The sequence below is a fragment of the Gymnodraco acuticeps genome, unplaced genomic scaffold, assembly GCF_902827175.1.
Source record: "Gymnodraco acuticeps unplaced genomic scaffold, fGymAcu1.1, whole genome shotgun sequence".
Lineage (NCBI taxonomy): Eukaryota > Metazoa > Chordata > Actinopteri > Perciformes > Bathydraconidae > Gymnodraco > Gymnodraco acuticeps.
The window spans coordinates 390,582-412,568 of NW_022990358.1; the positions used below are offsets into that span (position 1 = coordinate 390,582).

At 39.5% G+C, this 21,987-nt stretch overlaps 1 protein-coding gene across 5 annotated transcripts in view; it reads left to right on the forward strand.

The window, feature by feature from the left end:
- Nucleotides 1-21,752, forward strand: part of rasgrf2a (Ras protein-specific guanine nucleotide-releasing factor 2a) — a 35,782-nt gene extending 14,030 nt beyond the window's left edge. Inside the window, exons 2-29 of one of the 5 annotated variants that reach the window (XM_034224102.1) lie at nt 4,085-4,191; nt 5,615-5,762; nt 6,120-6,209; nt 6,960-7,213; nt 7,299-7,378; nt 7,727-7,920; nt 8,509-8,618; nt 8,703-8,821; nt 8,908-9,071; nt 9,246-9,312; nt 9,398-9,534; nt 9,620-9,702; nt 10,040-10,288; nt 10,961-11,053; nt 12,187-12,689; nt 13,378-13,503; nt 13,581-13,670; nt 14,362-14,468; nt 15,647-15,759; nt 15,947-16,007; nt 16,099-16,128; nt 17,070-17,173; nt 17,620-17,704; nt 18,143-18,340; nt 18,420-18,499; nt 18,587-18,704; nt 19,320-19,388; nt 19,483-21,752. In XM_034224102.1, the coding sequence (XP_034079993.1) occupies nt 4,085-4,191; nt 5,615-5,762; nt 6,120-6,209; nt 6,960-7,213; nt 7,299-7,378; nt 7,727-7,920; nt 8,509-8,618; nt 8,703-8,821; nt 8,908-9,071; nt 9,246-9,312; nt 9,398-9,534; nt 9,620-9,702; nt 10,040-10,288; nt 10,961-11,053; nt 12,187-12,689; nt 13,378-13,503; nt 13,581-13,670; nt 14,362-14,468; nt 15,647-15,759; nt 15,947-16,007; nt 16,099-16,128; nt 17,070-17,173; nt 17,620-17,704; nt 18,143-18,340; nt 18,420-18,499; nt 18,587-18,704; nt 19,320-19,388; nt 19,483-19,578 (3,675 nt within the window). In that variant the 3' untranslated portion in view covers nt 19,579-21,752. Of the gene's footprint in view, nt 1-4,084; nt 4,192-5,614; nt 5,763-6,119; nt 6,210-6,959; nt 7,214-7,298; nt 7,379-7,726; nt 7,921-8,508; nt 8,619-8,702; nt 8,822-8,907; nt 9,072-9,245; nt 9,313-9,397; nt 9,535-9,619; nt 9,703-10,039; nt 10,289-10,960; nt 11,054-12,186; nt 12,690-13,377; nt 13,504-13,580; nt 13,671-14,361; nt 14,469-15,646; nt 15,760-15,946; nt 16,008-16,098; nt 16,129-17,069; nt 17,174-17,619; nt 17,705-18,142; nt 18,341-18,419; nt 18,500-18,586; nt 18,705-19,319; nt 19,389-19,482 lie in introns of those variants that run through there. The other 4 variants (XM_034224103.1, XM_034224104.1, XM_034224105.1 and 1 more) reach the window with 4 other exon arrangements.
- Nucleotides 21,753-21,987: the final 235 nt, after the last annotated feature.

Below are 21,987 nucleotides of genomic sequence, written 5' to 3' on the forward strand. Positions count from 1 at the left end.
GACAAAAGTATACCAGGTAACGCTGCCAATCGCTGCTTTGAAATTTGGACTTCTGCTTTCTACCTTGAAACAATATCTGTCAGGTTTCATGATCAGGAAGTGAGGGCTGTCTGCTAAACAAAACTGCATTGTTTGTTGATTCTTTGAACAACAAGGCACCAAAGGTATGGATGTGTTGATCTACGAGGATCAGGTTACTGTATCATTTTAATGCAATAGACATTAATGTTGCAGCAGGAAGCATCGATCCTCACAGTAATCACAATAACACCAACGTTGTAGTGATGACATTGCACTTAGCTCTGGTATATTAAGCATTTTTACTATCAGAGTGCTGTGGCTCCACACATGATATTATAAGCACTATTTAAGTTAATCTCCCATGTTTGCTGTGAGTCACTGTTTGATGCATTGTTGATATTGATGTTGGTGATTTTTAAGCTTCTCTTGATCAAATTAAAATGACGGATGGAGTTTTGTTGAATGTAAAATGGGAAACACTGAGTGATGGAGGAGAATACAGTTAGTGTCTTTACTGGAAGTTAAAGCGATGATGGATAAAAGACACTGGAAGACAATAACCTACTCTCTCACTGGTTTTCACTTATAATGAACAAGACTGCTGAGTAAGTCCTTACCCAAGAGGTAATAGTGTAAAATGTAGAACTCAATAACAATACAATAAACACAATAAATGGTGTGTATAAAGAAGTAGAACCCAACTTTTTATTGGTGGTTTAACACTGGATTTGTTAGCGAGTGGTACACTGTGTTCATAAAGGGATGGACATGGTCAGCAACAACACTCAGGTCGGCTGTGTTGTTTAAACCAGTGGTTCTCAACCTTTTTACACCAAGTACCACCTGAGAAAATAGTTGGCTCTCCAAGTGCCACCATATGACCAATGAAAATAAAAAAAATAAAAAAATACAGTCTATGCACAGTTCATGCAGGACTGTAATGTATGTGGCAAATGTATTCATAATAACATTATGTATTGTGCTCTCTCTCTCTCTCTCACACTCACACACCACAAGGGAGAATATAAAGAACAAAATAAAAACGTATTCTCATACAACAAATGTCAACTGTACACACATGTCATTTCCTGGACCTATACCAAAGTGTGAATGTAGGCCTCCTGCAACAACCCACATTGTAACAGAAAATGTCCTATTGGGAATTCAGTTCCACAATAACAATGAAGCCTCCAGGAGCAGATGAGCCTAAGGGCTAATAGCTCATCTTCAGTCTGCTGATGTTTGCTATTGCCATTTCTGTGGTGGCAAAGTAAAAAAGAAAAGAAAAAAGATAACAATTAAGGACAAGTGTGTGCTTTTTCAGCTTTTGACCTCGGTCACAGCCTTCTCTCCATTCTTTGCGCAAATGCCTTCTTCCTGAGTCACTTCTCTCCGCCATCACAGCGTTGTGGCTGTGCATATCACTTTTGTGTTGCTGGCGGAGCCTGCGCTTGTGCTCGATTGATGACTGTCCTCCTCCTCATTCACTTGTTCACTTTCGCTGGTAATATTCTCCTCTGTACCTCTCTTCCGAATACCTCCCGTTTTGAGCCACGTTTTTTAACATCATTCAGCTTTCTTCTTTCTTTAGCTTGCTTGCAACGTTCGCTAATCGTTCGCGGGTAGTAAGGTCGTAATTAGCAACGCCAGAAATACATTTAAAAAAATGTTTCGTTTATAAATCTAAAAACAACAATAGCCTATTAGAACTAATTTAAACCACATTTTCAATTATCTCAAGCTTATTTTCATTCGTTGTAGTATTTTGATAGAATGATTTATTTTGTAATTAATGTTATTCAATCAAGCCTCAAACTGATGTCAAATCAAATCAAGTTTTATTTATATAGCACATTTATAGACGATTTTTGGTCGAGCCAAAGTGCTGTACATATAATAAAAATAGCCTACAGTAGAGACACTTTACAGAAAATACAACAGCACAGATTGTTCAGAATATCAGTATGAGAAAAACGACACCCTCTATCCTTAGACCCTCACATCGTACAAGGAAAAACTTCCAGAGAAAACCCACAGTTTAAGGGGAAAACATGGAGAAACCTCAGGGAGAGCAACAGAGGAGGGATCCCTCTCCCAGGACGGACAGACGTGCAATAGATGCCGTGTGTAAATCGAAGAGATAATACATTTTACAGCATATAGACCGAATGTTAGGAAATGCATGTGTCTGTAATAAGAAGATGAATCCACGAGGATGTCAGCTACAATCCTGAGGAAGCCATCAGGGAAGCAGCATGACGAGATCCAAGGCAGGACCGCAGAGACAGGTTCAGCCACGACCCGAAGTCCACGACTTAATCCAGAACTCAGGATAGAGGATCCAAGACACAGGACTACAGCAAGAGGATCAGCCTCGACTCCGGATCCCGGCGTCGTTGTTGTCCCTATAGCCTGTTTTAAATTGAAGTTGTCTGAGGTCCTTACCATCAGCTGCTCTTGCAGTAATAAGTAGTGTACCTTAATGTCCCAAATGTGCACAATGTAGTGACTGCTTTTCGTCTTTTTGTTTACTTAGTTGTGTTTCCTGTATTTTATATGTCTGTGTTATGTGTAAAGGTTAAAGGTGGGGTAGGTAAGTTTGAGAAACCGGCTCGAGATACACTTTTTGTTATATTCCACGGAATGCTCTTAACATCCCGATAGCAATGAATATCTTAAGTGCTTTGACAAAAAATCCATAAAAAAATGTCATCTGTGGAAGCCGTAGCGCTGTAAAAAGCACGACCAATCATCTGAGCCGGTCCGGCTAAAATAACTGGATAGCCTACCTGCCAGTCAGCCTTCCATCTGTGCACAAACTTATCTCGTGCCCTCATTGGTCATGTGCACGTTCGTGTGTGTTGGAGGAGGGGCTCTGTAAGGAAGTGGCAGATTTTTTCCGGTTGTGTGTTTTCAAATTCTAGCGCACTCGAGCTGCTTTCTCCAAAATTACCTACTCCACCTTTAAATTAAAAAAATGTTTTATTTTTTATTTTAATATTTTGTATATGTCAGATTCCTCCACGTACCACTAGCGGGAGCTGGCGTTCCACCAGTGGTACGCGTACCACAGGTTGAGAACCACTGGTTTAAACCATGCTCAATTGGTACTATTGGCCCAAAGTATGCCAAGAAAATATCCCCCGGCCCACACCTTTACACCAGCCTGAACCGTTGGATGGATCCATCATGCTTTCATGTTGTTTGCGCCGAATTCTGACCCTACCGTCCGAATGTAGCAGCAGAAATCGAGACTCATCATACCAGGCAACATTTTTTCAATCTTCTAGTCTTGGGGAGCCCGTGTGAATTGTAGCCTCAGTTTCCTGTTCTTAGCTGACAGAATTTGCACCCGGTGTGGTCTTCTGCTGCTGTAGCCCATCTGCTTCAAGGTTTCCTATGTTGTGCATTCAGAGAGGGTCTTCTGCATACCTTGGTTGAAACTAGTGGTTATTTGAGTTACTGTTGCCTTTCTATCATCTTAAACCAGTCCATTCTCCTCTGACCTCTGGCATCAACAAGGCATTTTCTCCCAGAGAACTGCCGCACACTGGATATTTTCCCTTTTTCGGACCATTCTCTGTAAACCTTAGAGATGCTTGTGTGTGATAATCCCAGTAGATCAGCAGTTTCTGAAACAGACCAGCCCGTCTGGCCCTTAAATCACCTTTTCTTACCAATTCTGATGCTCTGTTTGAACTTCATCAGGTCGTCTTGACCATGTCTAAATGCATTGAGTTGCTGCCATGTGATTGGCTGATTTAGATATTTGCATTAATGGGCGATTGAACATGTGTACCCAATAAAGCAGCCAGTGAGTGTATTATAGCTCTTGTCTTCCTGGCAAAAAAAGGTTGATCCTGATTAAGTCAAATTATATCCAAAAGTTTAAAAACATTAATGGTGTTGTGTGTACTTTATATCAACAGCACCTTTTCTCATTCTCACCTCATGTCAATATGAATCTTACAAGAAATACATATGAGAAATTGAATCATTCTCCTGCACATTTTTTATAAAAATAAAATAATGTAACTATGTTGTATTTGTGTCTCTTCTGCAGCACTACTTCCTGGTGGTTTTTGGCCACGATGGACAGAAACCTCTGGAGCTGCGGACGGAGGAAGAGTCCGACTGCAACGAGTGGGTGGAGTCTGTGCAGCAGGCCAGGTAAAACACTAAATAAAGAATTTCTCTAAGGTTTAATTTTATAGTGGTGTACTTTTATTCAGTAGTGTACTTGATTTTGTACAACATATTATATTTCTACCTCAAGATGCAACAACAGTAAACAGCTTAAAGTTCCAGTACTAACAAACTAATAATAAAAGAATCAGACATCAGTAACTGGCAACATTTTAATGCAGAACCAGTACTTTACCTGTAATGGAGTATGTTATGTTGTGATATTAATACTTTTACTAAGGTAAAGGATCTGAATACTTCATCCACCATGGTCATCTCCTTACAAATGAAGTGTTTTTCATACACAACACACAGTTATTCTTTATCTTTCATGACATAAGGTGTTGAATAACTCTGTTTTTCTACTCTCTGCTTGGCTTTTGTGCTGATGCACGTTTGACATAACGACCACGTGTTATTCCATAGTTGTTTAACATCTAAGAGTGTGTGTGGTGTGTGTGTGAACGTGGACGTGTTCTGCTCGCAGCGGTTCACATTTAGGTCACACTGGTGCTGTATGGCTACACCGGTTACATCACAGACCTGATCTAGCCACTCGACCTCTAGTCCTCTCTTTTCACTCTGTTTATTTCTCTATGTGAACATTCAGGAGAAAATATAAAGCAAACCAGCTTTATTTCATATTTCAGGAAGACATATCACACATAATGTCAGGTGTTCACTTGTTGACAGAGAGAAGAAGTTCTCAGATACCTAAAAGTAAATAAAAAATATAAATAAAGGCATTAAACTCTTGTCTAAAAATACTCAACATAAAAGTCTAATGAACTTATGGTAGCCTATCAGAAGTAAAAGTACTCATTGCTCAGAATTGCTCCTTTCATAGTATATCATTATCATAGAATAATATTCCGTTTTTTTTTACTAACACCTTGAGTAGAAGTATAACGTTTCTTACATTTATAAAAACACTCAAGTAAAGTACACTTAGGTCAAATTGTACTTGCTTAAGTACAGTATTTAGGTAAAAAATACTATATAACATATACAAACATGCATTCAAAGTACAGTACTTGAATAAGTAAGTGTTTTTATTCATATCTTAGTATAATCAGCAAAATACACTTCATCAAATCAAAAGTACTCATAATGCAGAATGTGTCCTTTGGCCTTTTTGTTATTATAAAATATTATAATATGTTAAGAGCCAATTTGAGGCATATTATATATATATATATATACATATATTTCTTTTAAATAACTAAGTGTTAAGTACATTTAGAGTAGTAAAGAGTTCAATCATTCCCTCTGAATTTGATTGGAGTAAGAGTATTGGGTAAAAGAAAATGTAAATACAATTCCAGTTTGTGATAAACATGTCAGATGAATCTCTTGGTTTGTTTTATTTATCTCACACACATCTCGTTTCCCCACTTGCTTGCTGTAGTTACTCTGACATCATCATCGAGCGTGAGATCCTGATGCAGAAGTACATCCACCTGGTGCAGATCATGGAGACGGAGAAGATCGCAGCCAATCAGCTCCGCACTCAGCTGGAGGACCAGGACACGGAGATCGAGAGGCTCAAAGCTGAGGTATGCATGAGTGCATCCACATCTGCGTGTGCATGCATACATAAAACACACACACACACACACACACACACACACACACGCACACACACACACACACACACACACACACACACACACACACACACACACACACACGGATGCAGATCAAAGCATGCAATGCATCATGCATGATGGGAAAACACTTGAGTTTGGAGCACATGTGTCTCTTAAATGTAAACACAGCAGGGCTCCAGTGATTCCCAGAACATTACTTCCTGATCATGCATCAACATATTTGTTGTTTTCAGCCTCTAAAGCTGTTTCATGAATGTTTTAACCTCTGGGCCCGTGTATTCACATGGAGACTGTTGTTGCCAGATTGTTATGATGAACAAAACCAAGGAGAGGATGCTGCCTTACCACAACAACCAAGAGGAGGAAGACCCAGATATTAAAAAGATCAAAAAGGTATATTGATGGTTTCTAGTGCTGGAATGCAGTTTCCACAATGCCTTTCCTCAACTACTGTACTTGAGTTTATATTCAAGGTAGTTTGCTTGTATATTTCCTTGTAATACAACAGAGAGACATATTTTGAGTTTTACTCTACTTCATTATCTGAGCTTTAGATAGTTAATAATGTTGTATACCCTTCCTGTCCAGTGTTAACCATGTATCTGCAGATGTGTTGATCTTTGTTGCAATATTCTGAAGAACTCAATATTCCTTAATTCTTCTACTTAAACAATAAATAAACAATTTGAAAACCTATTTAAAAAATCAGCTCTGTTATGATCTCATAAAGAAATGTTACTTTAAAGGTCGTTCTCACAAGACAGCAACACCACAAACATATGATGATTGTATAGAATATGATGAATTGCCATAGATTTAACCATCTATAAGTATAGAAAGGCATTCAAAATAGCACAACCTTTACAATTTTAAGCATTAAAATATAACATACACACAAGTGCAGAAGTAATATCTATCCAAACATATTATAACGATAGTTAAATACTGCACAATTGCCCCTTTATGTACATCTTGCTTACACATACTTTACTTAAGTAAGGTTTTGAATGCAATACTTTTAATTGTAGTGGAGAATTTTAACAGTGTGATTTTATGTCCTCCACTAAAGCAAAGGATCTAAATACTTCTGCCAGCTTTGTTTACTTCACAAAATAACGATCTTATTGTGCTGTGGCTGTGCAGGTTCAGAGCTTCATGCGAGGCTGGCTGTGTCGGAGGAAGTGGAAGATCATCGTCCAGGACTACATCTCCTCCCCTCACGCTGAGAGCATGAGGAAGAGGAACCAGATCGTCTTCAACATGGTGGAGGCAGAGACAGAGTACGTCCACCAGCTCTCCATCCTCGTCAACTGTTTCCTGCGGCCGCTCCGCATGGCGGCCAGCTCCAAGAAACCTCCCATCAACCACGATAACGTCAGCACCATCTTCCTAAACAGGTATCTTATTATAATTGACTGTTCATTTGAAGTGAATACTATCTCTAATAGTTGATAGTTACAATAAGCATCTCTCCCTCTGTAGTGAGACCATCATGTTTTTGCACGAGATCTTCCATCAAGGTCTGAATGCTCGGATCGCCAACTGGCCCACTCTAGTTCTTGGTGAGTCCTGCGCTACACTTTTGGCTGATTTAATTACAATTTGCATATGGGTTACATCCCTGCAAACCCTTTTGACATCACTGATTTCCAAACTTGCTGTATCAAATTCCCTGCAGTATGAACAAAAATACATTTGAAAAACATTTGACATATTTATCACATTTAGATATCATCTCACATGTGAAAAAAAAACAGAAATGATAAAAACTTTACTGTTTTCTGGGGTGGATAAAGTAACGAAGAAAATCAGTTTAAACCATTATGTCCTGTTAAAAGCTGCTTACTTTATGATTATTATGATTTTTGATCTCAAAGTTAATATTTGAGTTGTTTGTTTTTCACGCGCAGCGGACCTGTTTGACATCCTGCTGCCAATGCTGAACATCTACCAGGAGTTTGTGCGTAACCACCAGTACAGCCTGCAGGTTCTGGCTAACTGTAAGCAGAACAGAGACTTCGACAAGCTGCTCAAACAGTACGAGTCCAACGCTGCCTGTGAGGGCCGCATGCTGGAGACCTTCCTCACCTACCCCATGTTCCAGGTGAGCTAGTGCACACTACATAGTACGTTTACTCATGTACAATACGCAAGTACACATTGAGGTTCTTTTACTTGAGTAATTCATGCATCTTTATACTTTTACATCACTTTTGAATTAATGTATTCTTAATTTAAGTACTTTTGAGTCAACTACAGCTTTAGATAATTTCAGATTTCTATTTTTCTGTCCGGATAACACAGCGTCTCTTCAAATGTGTGGATTTTGAATGGCATGAAAATGACTACTTCTAATTTAAATTAACTTTTTTAATCAGCTGGCAAATACATCCCCGCAAAGCTGAAAACCTGGTGTTTTTTTCTTAACTATCACGACAACGTACACATTAATGTAACAGTAACATTAATCCTAAAACATAAAATATAAAGACCTGAAACAATGACAGGCAACATATGATTGCCTTCTTTTACTTTTCGTGCTGTATATACTTTCTGTTAAATATTAACACATTACATTACCTTTCACTGATTCAAATACCCTCTTATATACGATGTTCAAAAAGCAGCTCGCACTTTTTATCGTCGTCAATTGAGACAAAGCTGACGAAGACAATTGTTGTGTGTATTTCAGATTCCACGGTACATCATCACTCTTCATGAGCTGCTGGCTCACACACCTCATGAGCATGTGGAGCGAAAGAGTCTGGAGTTTGCCAAATCCAAACTGGAGGAGCTGTCGAAGTGAGTGTCAGAACATCATGCAGATAACAATAGTGATGGATGGTAATTGGTGGTGATGATGATGAAGATGATTTGTGTTGTCAGGATGATGCACGATGAGGTGAGCGACACTGAGAACATCAGGAAGAATCTGGCCATAGAGAGGATGATTGTAGAGGGCTGTGACATCCTTTTAGACACCAGTCAGACTTTTGTCAGACAAGGTGAGCTTCTTCTACAGCACCTGTTGTAAAAAAACAACATTTTATTCCACCACCTTCCTCTCACTCCCGTCTGTCTCCATGAACAGGCTCTCTCATCCAGCTGCCGTCCAGCAGCGAGCGGGGGATGCTCAGTAAAGTCCGCCTGGGCTCCCTCTCTCTGAGGAAGGAAGGAGAGCGCCAGTGTTTCCTCTTCACCAAACACTTCCTCATCTGTACACGAACATCTGGAGGAAAGCTTCACCTGCTGAAGGTCAGCCTCATCTGTCTGGATATATTTATCCAAACATGGTTGAAGTTATAGTTTACTACTTTGAAATCACTTTAATTTTCTTCTAAAACTAGTGAAACCACTTCCTGGTGAGATTGTATTTCAATGCAAATCAAATAATGAATTTGCCTTGTAACATCTTCTCTCCCCCAACAGCAAGGAGGCACGTTGTCTCTGATAGAGTGCACCCTAATTGAAGAACTAGAGGCCAATGATGAGGACTGTGAGTATCCTTCATACCAAACCATTTGTTGTTTCTTTTTTTAACGTTATTTGTTGTTAACTGAGGCTTGGACCTTTGGATGCAGACAATGCAGCAGGTCAAGGCTTCAACCACCTGGAGTTTAAGGTCGTGGTGGAGCCTCCTGACGGTCAGGCCTTCTCTGTCGTCCTCTTGGCTCCTTCACGCCAAGAAAAGGCCGCCTGGACCAGTGATATCAGCCAGGTATGTCTGACTGTTTTAAAGCTGGTAGCCATCTCTCAAATGCTAGATAAAAGAGGACCAAAGTGTCTACTAACCTTTGTTTCAGTGTATCGATAATATCCGATGTAACGGCCTGATGACCAGCGTCTTTGAGGAGAACTCCAAAGTATCCGTGCCGCACATGATCAAGTAAGAAAAAAGGGAATTCTGATGGTCTAAGAAACATATAGAACATGAAGAGGCTTACAATTAGCAGCAGTGACAATTACACAGCTCAATAATCTCTATGTATTTGAGCCCCTTCAAAAGTTTACATTACAAATATATGGCTCACTAAGGTTCCAAATGTGGATGAATCCACTGCAGATTGCATTATACCTTCCTTTTTGTTTAAAATGTGCTAAAAAGCTGTTTTATGTAAAAAAAAATTAAAACCCATTTGTATGAGTTATCTTTCAAGTAGAGTTGAGTTTAAAGTAGAGCTGATTTTAAGAATTTCCTCATCCTTTACTTTTTTTTTGCCAAGATCCGATGCCCGTCTGCATAAAGACGACATCGACATCTGCTTCAGTAAGACCCTGAACTCCTGTAAGGTCCCTCAGATCCGGTATGCCAGTGTGGAGCGGCTGCTGGAGCGACTCACTGACCTGCGCTTCCTCTCCATCGACTTCCTGAACACCTTCCTCCACACCTACAGGATCTTCACCACGGCGGCCGTCGTCATCGACAAGCTGGCCGACATCTACAGGAAGCCGTTCACCTCCATTCCCGTCAGGTACATAACACTGTGTCAAGCTGTAACACCTGCACATACTGTAGGCTACCATAACATTTACTTAAGTACTGTACTAAATTACTAAACTAATGAACCAGTACACCATGCAACAAAGTTTGTTCATGGAAAAAAATCTAATTGTTTCATGGTTCCAGATTTACAAATGCAAATAAATCCTTCATTTCGTTTTAGTAATTGTACTGTATTTATAATAACATTGAGGTTTATTAAGAAACATTTTCACGGTGTCACATTGACAGAATTGCTCATCTTTTCACAAACCAAATGGTAAATTGATTAATTGAGAAAATAAGCAGCATCCATATTGAAATAAAGATAATTTAAGATAAACCTTTATTAATCTAGGAAATCAGTACATGCTTTTTCTCAAGAAGTATTTTTAATGCTGGACTTTTGCTTGCTGTAAACTGTTAATAGTACTTTAAATTAAGTTAAACAATTTTAAATACTTCCTCCACCGCAGCATCACTGTGTTAATTTGTTTGCACACATTCATCCATCCTCATTGTCCTTCCCTCTCCTCTCATGTAACGGACTCATCCTGCAGTGCATTCACTCCATCTCCATGTTGTTCTTCATCCTCCTCATTATTCACCTCCTTTCTTCATCTATCTCTCTGCCATACTCCTCCTCTTCCTGTCACTGTCCCAGGATCGAGCGGCTTTCATGTGACCGTCTGTCCATCATGTCCCTCTGTCCTGACTACAGTCTGAAGATCACACAGCTGGCCCTGGACCAGTCCAAGTAATGCCCATCAGTAGAGAGTAGTGCTGGGGGGAAACGATTATTTTGAAAACGATTAATCGGGCGATTATTTGATCGATTAGTTGACTAATCGAACGATTATTTTTCTGTTGTTCAATTCATAAAAAACGTAATGTAAAAAAAAAAATGTTCACGATACTGTGTCTCAGGGGATCTTAATATTTAAGAACCTATTAATGTGTTATACCAGATTAACGGAAATAATCTCAGCTAACTAACGATACAAACCATGTTTACCAACACAAAACAAAACACAAGTCTAATAAGAAGCAAACTAAAATGCTATCTAAATGACCCCTGAGCGAAAAATGCTAACGAACATTGGCACAGAACTCAAGATAAAAGTACCCTTATTACTTATCGTAGCTGCACATACAAGATATCCGATTAAAGCTGAGACTCCACAGATTATGTAGGTACATAGTGTCATCACTGAGTGATCCGGACTCGCGACAGGGGAAGCAAATACAGTCATCACAACACGTACCTTCACAGAGCTTCTAGGGAGATCGTCTCACCACCGTAGCTATCAATCTGATCAAAATACGTGTTCAATGGCATTAAAATGAGAAAAAACGCGGCTGAATCGGTTAATCCATAGGTTTTTAACGTCTATGTATACAAAAATTATTGAATTTATAATCCATAATTCCATTTTTATGTAAAAATCGGAGAGCAAATGCTAGCTGCTAATGGTTGCCACCACAGCTAGCTGCTGCTTCCGGTCAAGCAGCAGTCTCAGTGAGATATAAATATATAAATATCTTTGCGTTTTGGACTAACTTTAAAATATTCCCATGCTTTTGAAGACCTAGGGCGAGATGTTTTCGTTTGAGGGCTTCGTGCGCAATCCTGTGAGGAGGAGGTGATAGCCGTTTCAGTCTCCATTGTGTTAGAAGTGCGATTGCGAACTGCTTGTTGCTTTGGGTGACCCACGTGTGGGTGGCGACCATATATACAGTCTATGGTGGCGACGCGTCGACGCGGAAATATGTCGTCCACGATATTTTGAAGTCGACGTCGTCGACGCGTCGCTACAGCACTAGTAGAGAGAGAGCTCAGTCGGCGTTTTTCAGGGACACATCTACAGATCCTCTCTCTTTGTCTCTCAGGTCTCTGGAGCTCTTCTTCGCCACCAACCAGGGCTCATGGGGGACGGACCCTCTGAACAACAAATCCCCGAGGCTGATCCGCAAGTTTTCCTCTCCTCCGCCCCTCATCCTCTCCTCCCGCACCTCCTCCCCCGTCCACTGCCGCAAGCTCTCCCTCAATTGCCCCATCAGTGGAAAACCAGGAGTCTTGGATGTGTCCCCCACCTCTTCTGCAGCCAACTCCCCCACCTTCAGTCACTGCCCCTCCATCTCCTCCCCTCCTCCCAACTCACCCAGGCCTACCTCTGGCTTTTTCTCCTCTCTGCCCACCACCCCGCACTCTCCCAGCCTCCCCCATGCCTCCGGAGTTTCCTCCCCGCCCCCCACCTCCACCAAGGCCCCCATGGACTTCAGCCGCGGTCCCGGGTCCCCAGAGCCGAGCCCAGCTGTCGGGGAGGACGTCAGCGGAGAGCTGCCTCGCTTAGACGCCTTCTGTGGGAAGCTGAGGCGCAGCATCCGCAGGGGTGTGTAGCTGGAGCACAGAGCATATGATTCACACTCTGCAGTCTCATGTGAATATCAGGCACACAACTGTTCCAGAAATATGGTTTAGAAACAGGTAAAAGCAGAGTTTAGGTGGCTCTGCGATCTAGTGCAAAGCTAAGTGACTTCAAAGTCTGCGTTAATACAACTTCTTTATAAGATATTTTACACTTAAATCTGACAAAGCTCTGATAGTGGCCCGCCAACCCAAATAGAGAGACACAGAAATGGGTCACTGTTACCCAACGGAGGAATAATCGTGCTCTTGGATCACCATCTGGCTCCAGCAGACAGCTTATTCACTATAAAAGCAGCGGCAGAGCACCAGGTCAGAAAATGTCTGACAACAAATTAGGAGGAGAGAAAGAAATGAAGAGATAAACTTAGCTCTTACGTGGCAGCTGGAGTGTCTCCTAAGAGGAAAATGACGTATTGAATGGATGAGCCCTCCAACAAAACCCAAAATACCTCAGATTAGGACCAAGTAAGCCAAAAATAGACATGAGCCAGAGCCTGTTTAAAGTTATATTGTTGAATTGTTTTTTGTATCCACTCTACTGTAATTTCTCACATTTTCTGAATTTTACCAAACCATGTTTAGAATAAGAATGAAGTATTGTAATATCATGTTGCAAATGTTTGAGCTCTCTCTTTCCTTTACCGTAAAAGTTGTTCTGGAGTCAGTTTCTATGGACAAGTTTCTCCCTGAAACACCGGCAAGCAGCGAGCCGGGCGACATGTCTCCCTGCCGCTCGCCTTCAACACCGAGACACCTCCGCTTCAGACAGTCAGGAGGTACGACCAGTACAAACACACACAGACACACACTTATTGTATTCCCTTGTGTTTCTAATGTCTGTTATTCCCTGCAGTCACACCCGGGGATAACTCGCGCTGCCCGTTGTCGCCAGCTTCAGCATTTGCAATCGCCACAGCTGCTGCGGGGCATAGCAGCACCCAGAGTGAGTACGGCAAGTCATTAAGGTCAAAAGAGACACAACAGAGGAAGGTCGTCTGTGTTGGAAAGTGACTAAGTTAATTTATTTAGAACTGCACGTTGTTTAGAAATGCAATTTGAGATACTTGACAATTTCCACGTTCTGCTACTTTAAACTTCCACTCCACTATATCTCACATATTGTACTTTTTACTCCACTAAATGTATTCGATAACTTTGGTTACGATGCAGATTCACATTGATAATACAAATGCAACCAATAATTAAATTATGAAGTATTATAACAGGTTAGGATCAAATTCACAAGCATTTAGAGTAGCTCCAACTTTGCCAGAAATAAAATGTAAGGGATGAACACAATGCAACAACAATTTGAATCCAATAGTTTAACATATATTTTCTGAAATGAGCCATTTTGCATAGTGAGTACTTTTGGTACCTTTATCATATTTTGATATTGCTATACTTTTATTATGTAACTATTGAATGCAGGACTTTCTATTTTTCTATACTGTTGTATAGCTACTTTTACTTATGTGTACGTTTTTTTACTATCACTTTAGGAGTACTAATTGCACCACTTTTCTTTAGATCTGAAACTCCACATATCACAATGAAGTCTGTTAACAGGAAGCTAAATAGCAATACTGACCTCAGACTTTTAAAATTGTTGCCCTTATCTTTACCCCTCGTAGGTTTTAGTAATTCTGACAAAGTCTGTGACAAGGAATTCATCATCCGGAGAGCTGCGACCAACAGAGTTCTCAACGTGCTGCGACACTGGATTTCCAAGCACTCTCAGGTGAGTCCACAAAAAGTCTTTACATGCGTCCAAAAGATCCAAACACTTTGAGCCAGCCCACCTGAAAGACTCTGTTGTTGTGTCTGTTATCATTGCCATCACGCCTACCCCCCTCTGTGTGTGTGTGTGTTTTCCCCGATGGAGGTGCTCTTTGCTCTGCGTGTCCTCCTCCCACCCATGAGGCGAGCAGAAAGGTCAACCTCCTCTCCTGGGACACTAAAACAACTATCACTTTCTTTCAAGATTATATAAGATGCTATTTTCGTACCTGCATGTTTGTAGCCTGAAAAGTGAACATTTATAATGTATTAAGTGGTCCTTTTAATAAACACAGTTCTGGGTCCATGTGGGCAATATTAGTCTGTGTGCTATGACATTAAGTTTCACCACAGAACATCACTTTGTAAAGAAGCAAAACCATTTACTTAGGAAAAACGTAACTTCATTTTTTATCAACCTTATTTCGAAGGATTGATGTGTTTAAGAAAATACTAAAGTAAATTACAAATATATATTTGAATGCTTTAGATCTGTGGTTGCTGTTGACAGGAACGTTTTTAACGCAGCTCTTTCCCTTGCCAAATAAGTGTGAACATGATTTTAAGACTGTTTGTGATTTCTTTTTTTTCCTTTTTTCTTTTCTGTCTGGGATTAAGTAAAAATACACCAATATATGTACATTTCCCTCTAGAGGGCATCCTTCTCATGTCTGCAGCTACATTAAGAGGCAGTTGGGATGGATTTGAATGCACTTTAATACAATTAAATCAGTTTGATGTGCTTTTCAAAAGTGCCATGATTTTCCTTGATTCTTTGAGACTCTGGTTACTATATTTGTTTGTTAGTTCGTTGTTGTTTTTTCTCTGGTTCTTGTATACAGTGTACATTTGAGTTTTGCAGGACTCCCTGGCAGAGGAGATATTATATGTCAATGGGACTTTTATGGTTAAAATATTAAACTGTTCACAAAAATATACTCTTAGTGTTGATTATAACGCAGATATGGTTAAAATTCAAGCAAAATGTCTTTGAATAATCATAACATGGATATCATAGACATCATTTGACATTGTTGACCTGAATCTCCTCAAGTCAGTCTTTCTGCAAACATGCAATACCCAAATATTATCTGTAGCTGTAATTTAGTACTAAATATGTATAAATGTGTTCTCCATCAGGACTTTGAAATGAACATTGAGCTGAAGATGGGGGTGATCAATCTGCTGGAGGAGGTGCTGCGAGACCCTGACCTGCTGCCTCAGGAGAGGAAAGCAACATCAAACATTTTAAGGTACAAAGTCAGCAAGGTGTTATAAAATTGAAAAAATGGCTTTTTTCTGATTCACGTATTATCTATCTACATATAATGCCAGCATAATGAAAAGAACATATATTAAAACTGAAGAAAATGTAGTGCAGTACATCTGCAGTTGATGCGATGTGTCACTGTGCATAACAGTGTCTGTTTTGTTCTTCAGTGCACTTTCTCAAGAAGAACAAGATGATGCTCAGCTGAAGATAGAGGACATATTACAGATGGTCAGTATGAACACCTATTAGGAGCACAATGTATTAATATACTTAATCATAAGTGCATTTTAAGGTAATTTTTGAAATAATTTATCTCCAGAAAAGCTGTCCCCTACTACACTTCATTGCGGTAAGAATAATGATAATGTATAATCATCAGAGGTGGGGGACTCGAGTCGCATATTTTTGGACTTGAGGCTTGAGAAAGTTACCGGAGCGCCAAGTAGGAAGTGGAGCACACAGGAGACAGCCGTTTCATTGCAGACTGTAATGTTTATGTTGGGAAATGGCAGTGCATACATTATTTTAGATGTATTTCGAACTCGGACTCTCATTCACTTTAATGAAATCGCTACAGCACCAGGAGGCTAAACAGCTAAAAAGCGACCGCAGGCTGCTACGTTTTAACCACACACACCTCTACACACATCGAACTGCCCGATTAGTCCCCCTATTACTCGTTTTATGAAGGAGATGTCCGGTCACTAAGGCGCATGATGTGTGTGTGTGTTTGTGCTCTGCTCAGCTCTGCTCTGTATGTGTGTGTTCGGTGTGTTTGTGTGTGTCCGACAACGGCATTTGTTTTCAAATTACCGTGAACAGTAGTTTACACACATGTAAAATATTTGTGTTGTACTCCTGTTATCACTTCAGAGCCCTTTTAGAATGTATAGGCTTATCATTTCAGCGCCCCACTCTCCATTGCTGTTTATGTTGAAAATAAAACTAAACTTTTCATAACCACAATATTTTAACTGATTTAAATGCGGAAACTGGGGTTATTCATCAGAATTTCGTATGACTTGACTTGTGACTTGCTTGACCTGAGCAATGACTTGACTTGCTTGACTCTCACCACAGTGACTTGAGACTTGCTCATGACTTGCACATGTATGACTTACTCCCACCTCTGATAATCATACAGGTAGCTGTAGTGTAGTTTCTGTGCCTCGTGGTGAATTGAGTTATAGGTGCATTCCCAGTATGTGGAGGTAACGTAGTGTACTAGTACATCTAGTTATTCCAAACTACTATTAGGTCTGGACTACAAATAGTTTGTGTGTGTTCCAGGCCGAGAGTCCTAAAGCGGAGTGTTTTGAGTCCCTCTCAGCCATGGAGCTTGCAGAGCAGATCACAATGCTGGACCACATCGTGTTCAGGAGTATTCCCTACGAGTGAGTACATCATACAGACGGTACAAACGTTGCTTAAAACAACACATTTCACAAGGATAATTTGGTATGTTTGTATTTTACAGGTCTGTAATTTTTTCAAATCATATCCTCTAGGGTTATCTAGAAATAACTGTTATTTGATACTGCAATAATGGGCTCAGTTGGTAGTATACTATATTAGCCAGATCACATCAGGTCATCTGAACATGATAATCCGATTAGATACATACAGAGAATACTTTTTCCAATAGTAAATCAAATGTAATGACTAATTACATAAGAAATGTAATAAAAGCATAATTTTATTGCTGTACTTGGTTGAGTTGGACATCATTTGAACTACTTTAAATAGTGTACAAGATTACGGAATATTTGCATGATGATGTGTAGAGTTAACATATGTCAAACAAAAAATACAGTGTGTCTGACTGTACTGTGATCTGCAGGGAGTTCCTCGGTCAGGGCTGGATGAAGGTCGACAAAACCGAGAGGACGCCGTACATCATGAAGACCAGCCAGCATTTTAATGATGTAAGACTAAACAGGGTTTTTTCCTTTAAATTCTGCAAAATAACCAAAGGTATATTGACACAAAATTAAAGCAGCTATGTTGATATTTTATTTAGCATTTTAATATTTTTCAGCAAAAAATGATCTTTTTAAATTGGTTCCACTTTTTCAAATGTGAGTATTTGATGTTTTTGTTTGTTATATATCATGACATTTGAATATGTTGGTGGATCTCACTGTTGCATGTGTCAACTTTGATTTGAGGACATTGTCACAGCCATTTAGAAGGTTTGCTGAGATTTTAAAGCCAAATTCTTAAAAGGTTTAGTGAAATAATAATCGGCATATTAAAGGACAATTCATTTTGGGTTTTTTCTTTATTGTAATGCAGAAATTGAACAATTGTTGTCTTCTTTTTGTCAGTGAAATAGAAGTGTTCCTCTCACCCTCTGTCCTCAGATGAGTAACCTGGTGGCGTCTCAGATCATGGCCCACACTGACGTTGGCTCCCGAGCTAACTCCATAGAGAAGTGGCTGGCAGTGGCCGATATCTGCCGCTGCCTCAACAACTACAACGGCGTGCTGGAGATCACCTCGGCTCTGAACCGCAGCCCCATCTACAGGCTGAAGAAGACCTGGGCCAAAGTCTGCAAACAGGTTGGAACTATTTCATTGTTGTTTAAAAATAAACCTACTCTCTCTGCACAAAACCTTTATGATTTATTTGTGTTTTTAGACAAAGGCGCTCATGGACAGGCTGCAGAAGACTGTGTCAACGGAAGGACGGTTCAAGAATCTCAGAGAGACACTGAAAAAGTAAACATTGCTTATTAACCAGACATATTAGTGTCTTAATACAGTCCCTTTTTTAATAACTTGTTCATGTTTGCGATGTGTGTGTAGCTGTAACCCTCCATGTGTCCCGTACCTGGGCATGTACCTCACTGACCTGGCTTTCATTGAGGAGGGAACACCCAACTTCACAGAGGAAGGCCTGGTTAACTTCTCCAAAATGAGGATGGTAAGGAATGCAATTATTTCCTTGCTCCTCTTCTTTTATAATCATTATTCAAGCCTTACCCAGAACAAAAGGCTTTACAAACTGTGTTTTATAATCAGTAATCGTTAGCTTGTGAGGCTAACAAGCTTACATACAGTAGGCCAATGAGCACAGCATTAACTAAGTATTTTTAGTTTTAGTATTAGTTTGCGGGGTCACATTTAAATACTTTGTTGTACACATTGCTTATCTCCCTCTGGGAGCAGAGACTTATTGTTTGAAAAATATATTTTGGATCAATTTAAAGGGTTCTTCTTATAAAACAGACAGTGGCATTTTGAGGCAACTCGGTGACGCTTAAATTAGCTTAAAAGCTAGCTGGCTAAAGTTGATTAAATCTGTCTGCTGCAACAACTGCAAAATGAAAGGTTGTGTGCTAGAAATAAGGAGCTGCTTTTGTGTACCACTGCTTAAAGATATAACGCTCAATTTTACAATTTAGTCAATTAAAAGGCATTACGATGTTAAATCAGTCGCAGTTATACACTGTGATCTTGACAGGCATAGCAAAAGCAACTAAGGGCTTAACAAACAGTCAATTTCAGTTGTCTAAGTATTAACTCTCTACTCTTTCAGATTTCTCATATTATCCGGGAGATTCGTCAGTTTCAGCAAGCACCTTACAGGATAGAGCACCAGCTCAAGGTGAGTTTAATAAAATGCATTACTTATGAAACATAACATTTGTGTTTTTTGAACTAATAATACAAAATATTTTGTCTTTTATGACGTCCTCCAGGTGACTCAGTTCCTCCTGGATAAGACACTAGTGATGGATGAAGATACCCTCTATGATCTCTCGCTGAAGATCGAACCCCGAGTACCCCCTGGCTAACTTCATTACACACAAACATATTCACTTAGACAAAATATACATCCATCTTTACAATATTAACTATAATTAAACACAACTTGAGTTTCTTTCTTAATGGCAGGGGTCGTTTCATAAAACACCCCGAGTTATTGTGCTAAGGAAACTCGGGAGAAAATGTGCCTTGTTGTGTAAATATCTGATGTGTATATTTCGTAAACAGAATGAACTGTATAACATACACAACTCTGCCATACAATCGTACTGTTATGACGGTAGAAACAACTACTTAAACATGGCACTAGAAATTAACATGTTGCTGCTATCACATTGTAAATACTAAACAACCTGCCTCTGTAGTCTTGCACATAAACATTGTTAGATGATTTTTAGATGATTTGTATGATAATGGCCAGATTAATCTGCTCAGTCCCTGGGTATCATTTTGTGCAGCATTTACACAGAATACATAAAAGTAACTTGATGATGTGTTCAAAGACACGTTGCTCACTGGGAGCAAACAGTCCCTTCTTTGGCCACTTGGGGCAGCAGAACAAGCTGGAAACATGATTATGAATTTTTACTTCGAGCTCTGTTTTGGTCTCCGCCAACTCTTTAAAGGAATATCAGTTAAAAAGCTTCACTTTCCCAACAAGCTTTTCTTTAAATGTGTGTGTTTGCTACACAGTGTTTTTATATAGAGATTAACCAAAAAACAGTTGCCCTCTCCTGCAAGAAGCAAGGTCTATGAGAGCTGTAAGACTCAACCATATTTGTGAAGTTGCGGGATGTAGGTCTAAAATCAAAACAATGAGGTGTAACCCCTTTCACATTACACAGTCATTAAACCATTGTTAATATAGTATATAGTTTGTATTTGCTGAGAATTGCCCTTATCAATATGTTAATATTAATAATGCAATATTTCTCTGATGCACACACTGTACACTATCTAGTCAGCACCAAACAACAGACCAACAAAGTTAGCAGAAAGCTATAATTGAGTACAAAGAATCATTTGTAACTCACAAAAGTATAGTGTTTTAAGGCAGCTTGCATGTGGGGATAAAATACTACCGGGGGTCTCTGTGGGTGTCACACTACCTGCAGTACCAACTGTGGCCACCTCTGTGATATTTGCCTCTCAGGCCAGATCTGATCACAGTGAGAGCTGATTTCAGATCAAGGCCCCCACTGTATCATGTCAGTTTATATTAAGCTTTAATATTGCGTATACCAAAATGATTAGTAATTAAATTGCCAGAGACCAAAACCCCCCGTAAACCTCAGTTATTAGAGGCTCGAGGTGCACCGCTCTGGGGAATTTCCACTTGACCTGGTTGGTAGGTCAGCTTTCTGCATATGTCTGGGTCCCACGTGGTTTCCTAAACAGCTGGAGTACAGTTGAAATATGTGTATCTTAAACGTACTGTCTCGCCTGTATCTTGGTGACGTTGAGCTCACAGGGGATGACGGAGCATTTTCTTATCATTGCTCATCCGTTAAGGTTTATATTGATGCAGTTGCCACTTTATTGCATTTGCATGTTACAGCAAAACTCTTTGTAGTTTACACACATTCCAAATCTGCAAATGTACTGCAAATGTCATATTTATTCATATGTTTGACAATCAAAACCTGTTTCAAATCATATTTCTTCAGTTTTGTAATATAGTGATTTTGTGCACAAATCTTTCTGATTTTGAATAATCACATTCCTGCTCTTGTCACCAGTATCAGCCTGAAAGGTTTCTTACATGATACAAAGCCCCTACAGCTACATTTTTATTTTATGTGTACCATTTTCTTTTTATAATTCCATTTCCAATGTGATCTTTAAATCATATTCATATTTTAAACCTTGTGGACTGTTTTAGTAAAATAGTTATAGCTTTGCACTATGGATTTCTTATGAATGTCAATAGACTCTAAACTTGTTTATAGCATGATTATAGCACGATGTCCTTTGTGTCCTTGGGATTACTGTTATCCTTATTGTTGACTTTTACTGAGTTTTAGATTTATTCATTTATTTTGGCTATTTTCTGATGTCAGGAATCTTCAAAATATTCGCTGCGTTAGTATTGCTTTCTTACATTACTGTATACTTTAAATTCAAACTTTGCTGTTGTATATTTCCATGCATTTCTCAGTTTGATGTACAGATATTTACACACAATAAAAGCAAAAAAAGTGAATTATGTTGTTACAAATGTTTTGTTATGGTGATTAGAGGGAGATATGGTTGGCGCTGAGGACTCAATGCCCCACTAGAAAACAAGCTAAACAACCAAACACAGAAATGCACTGCAAATATAGAATACCCAACTGAAAAGTGCAAACAAAAAAAGCATACAAGCAGTGCTAAAGAAACCTTGCTAGTTGCAAATGACTCAAAAGTTACAAACCAAGCAAAAAACCTGCCAACATATC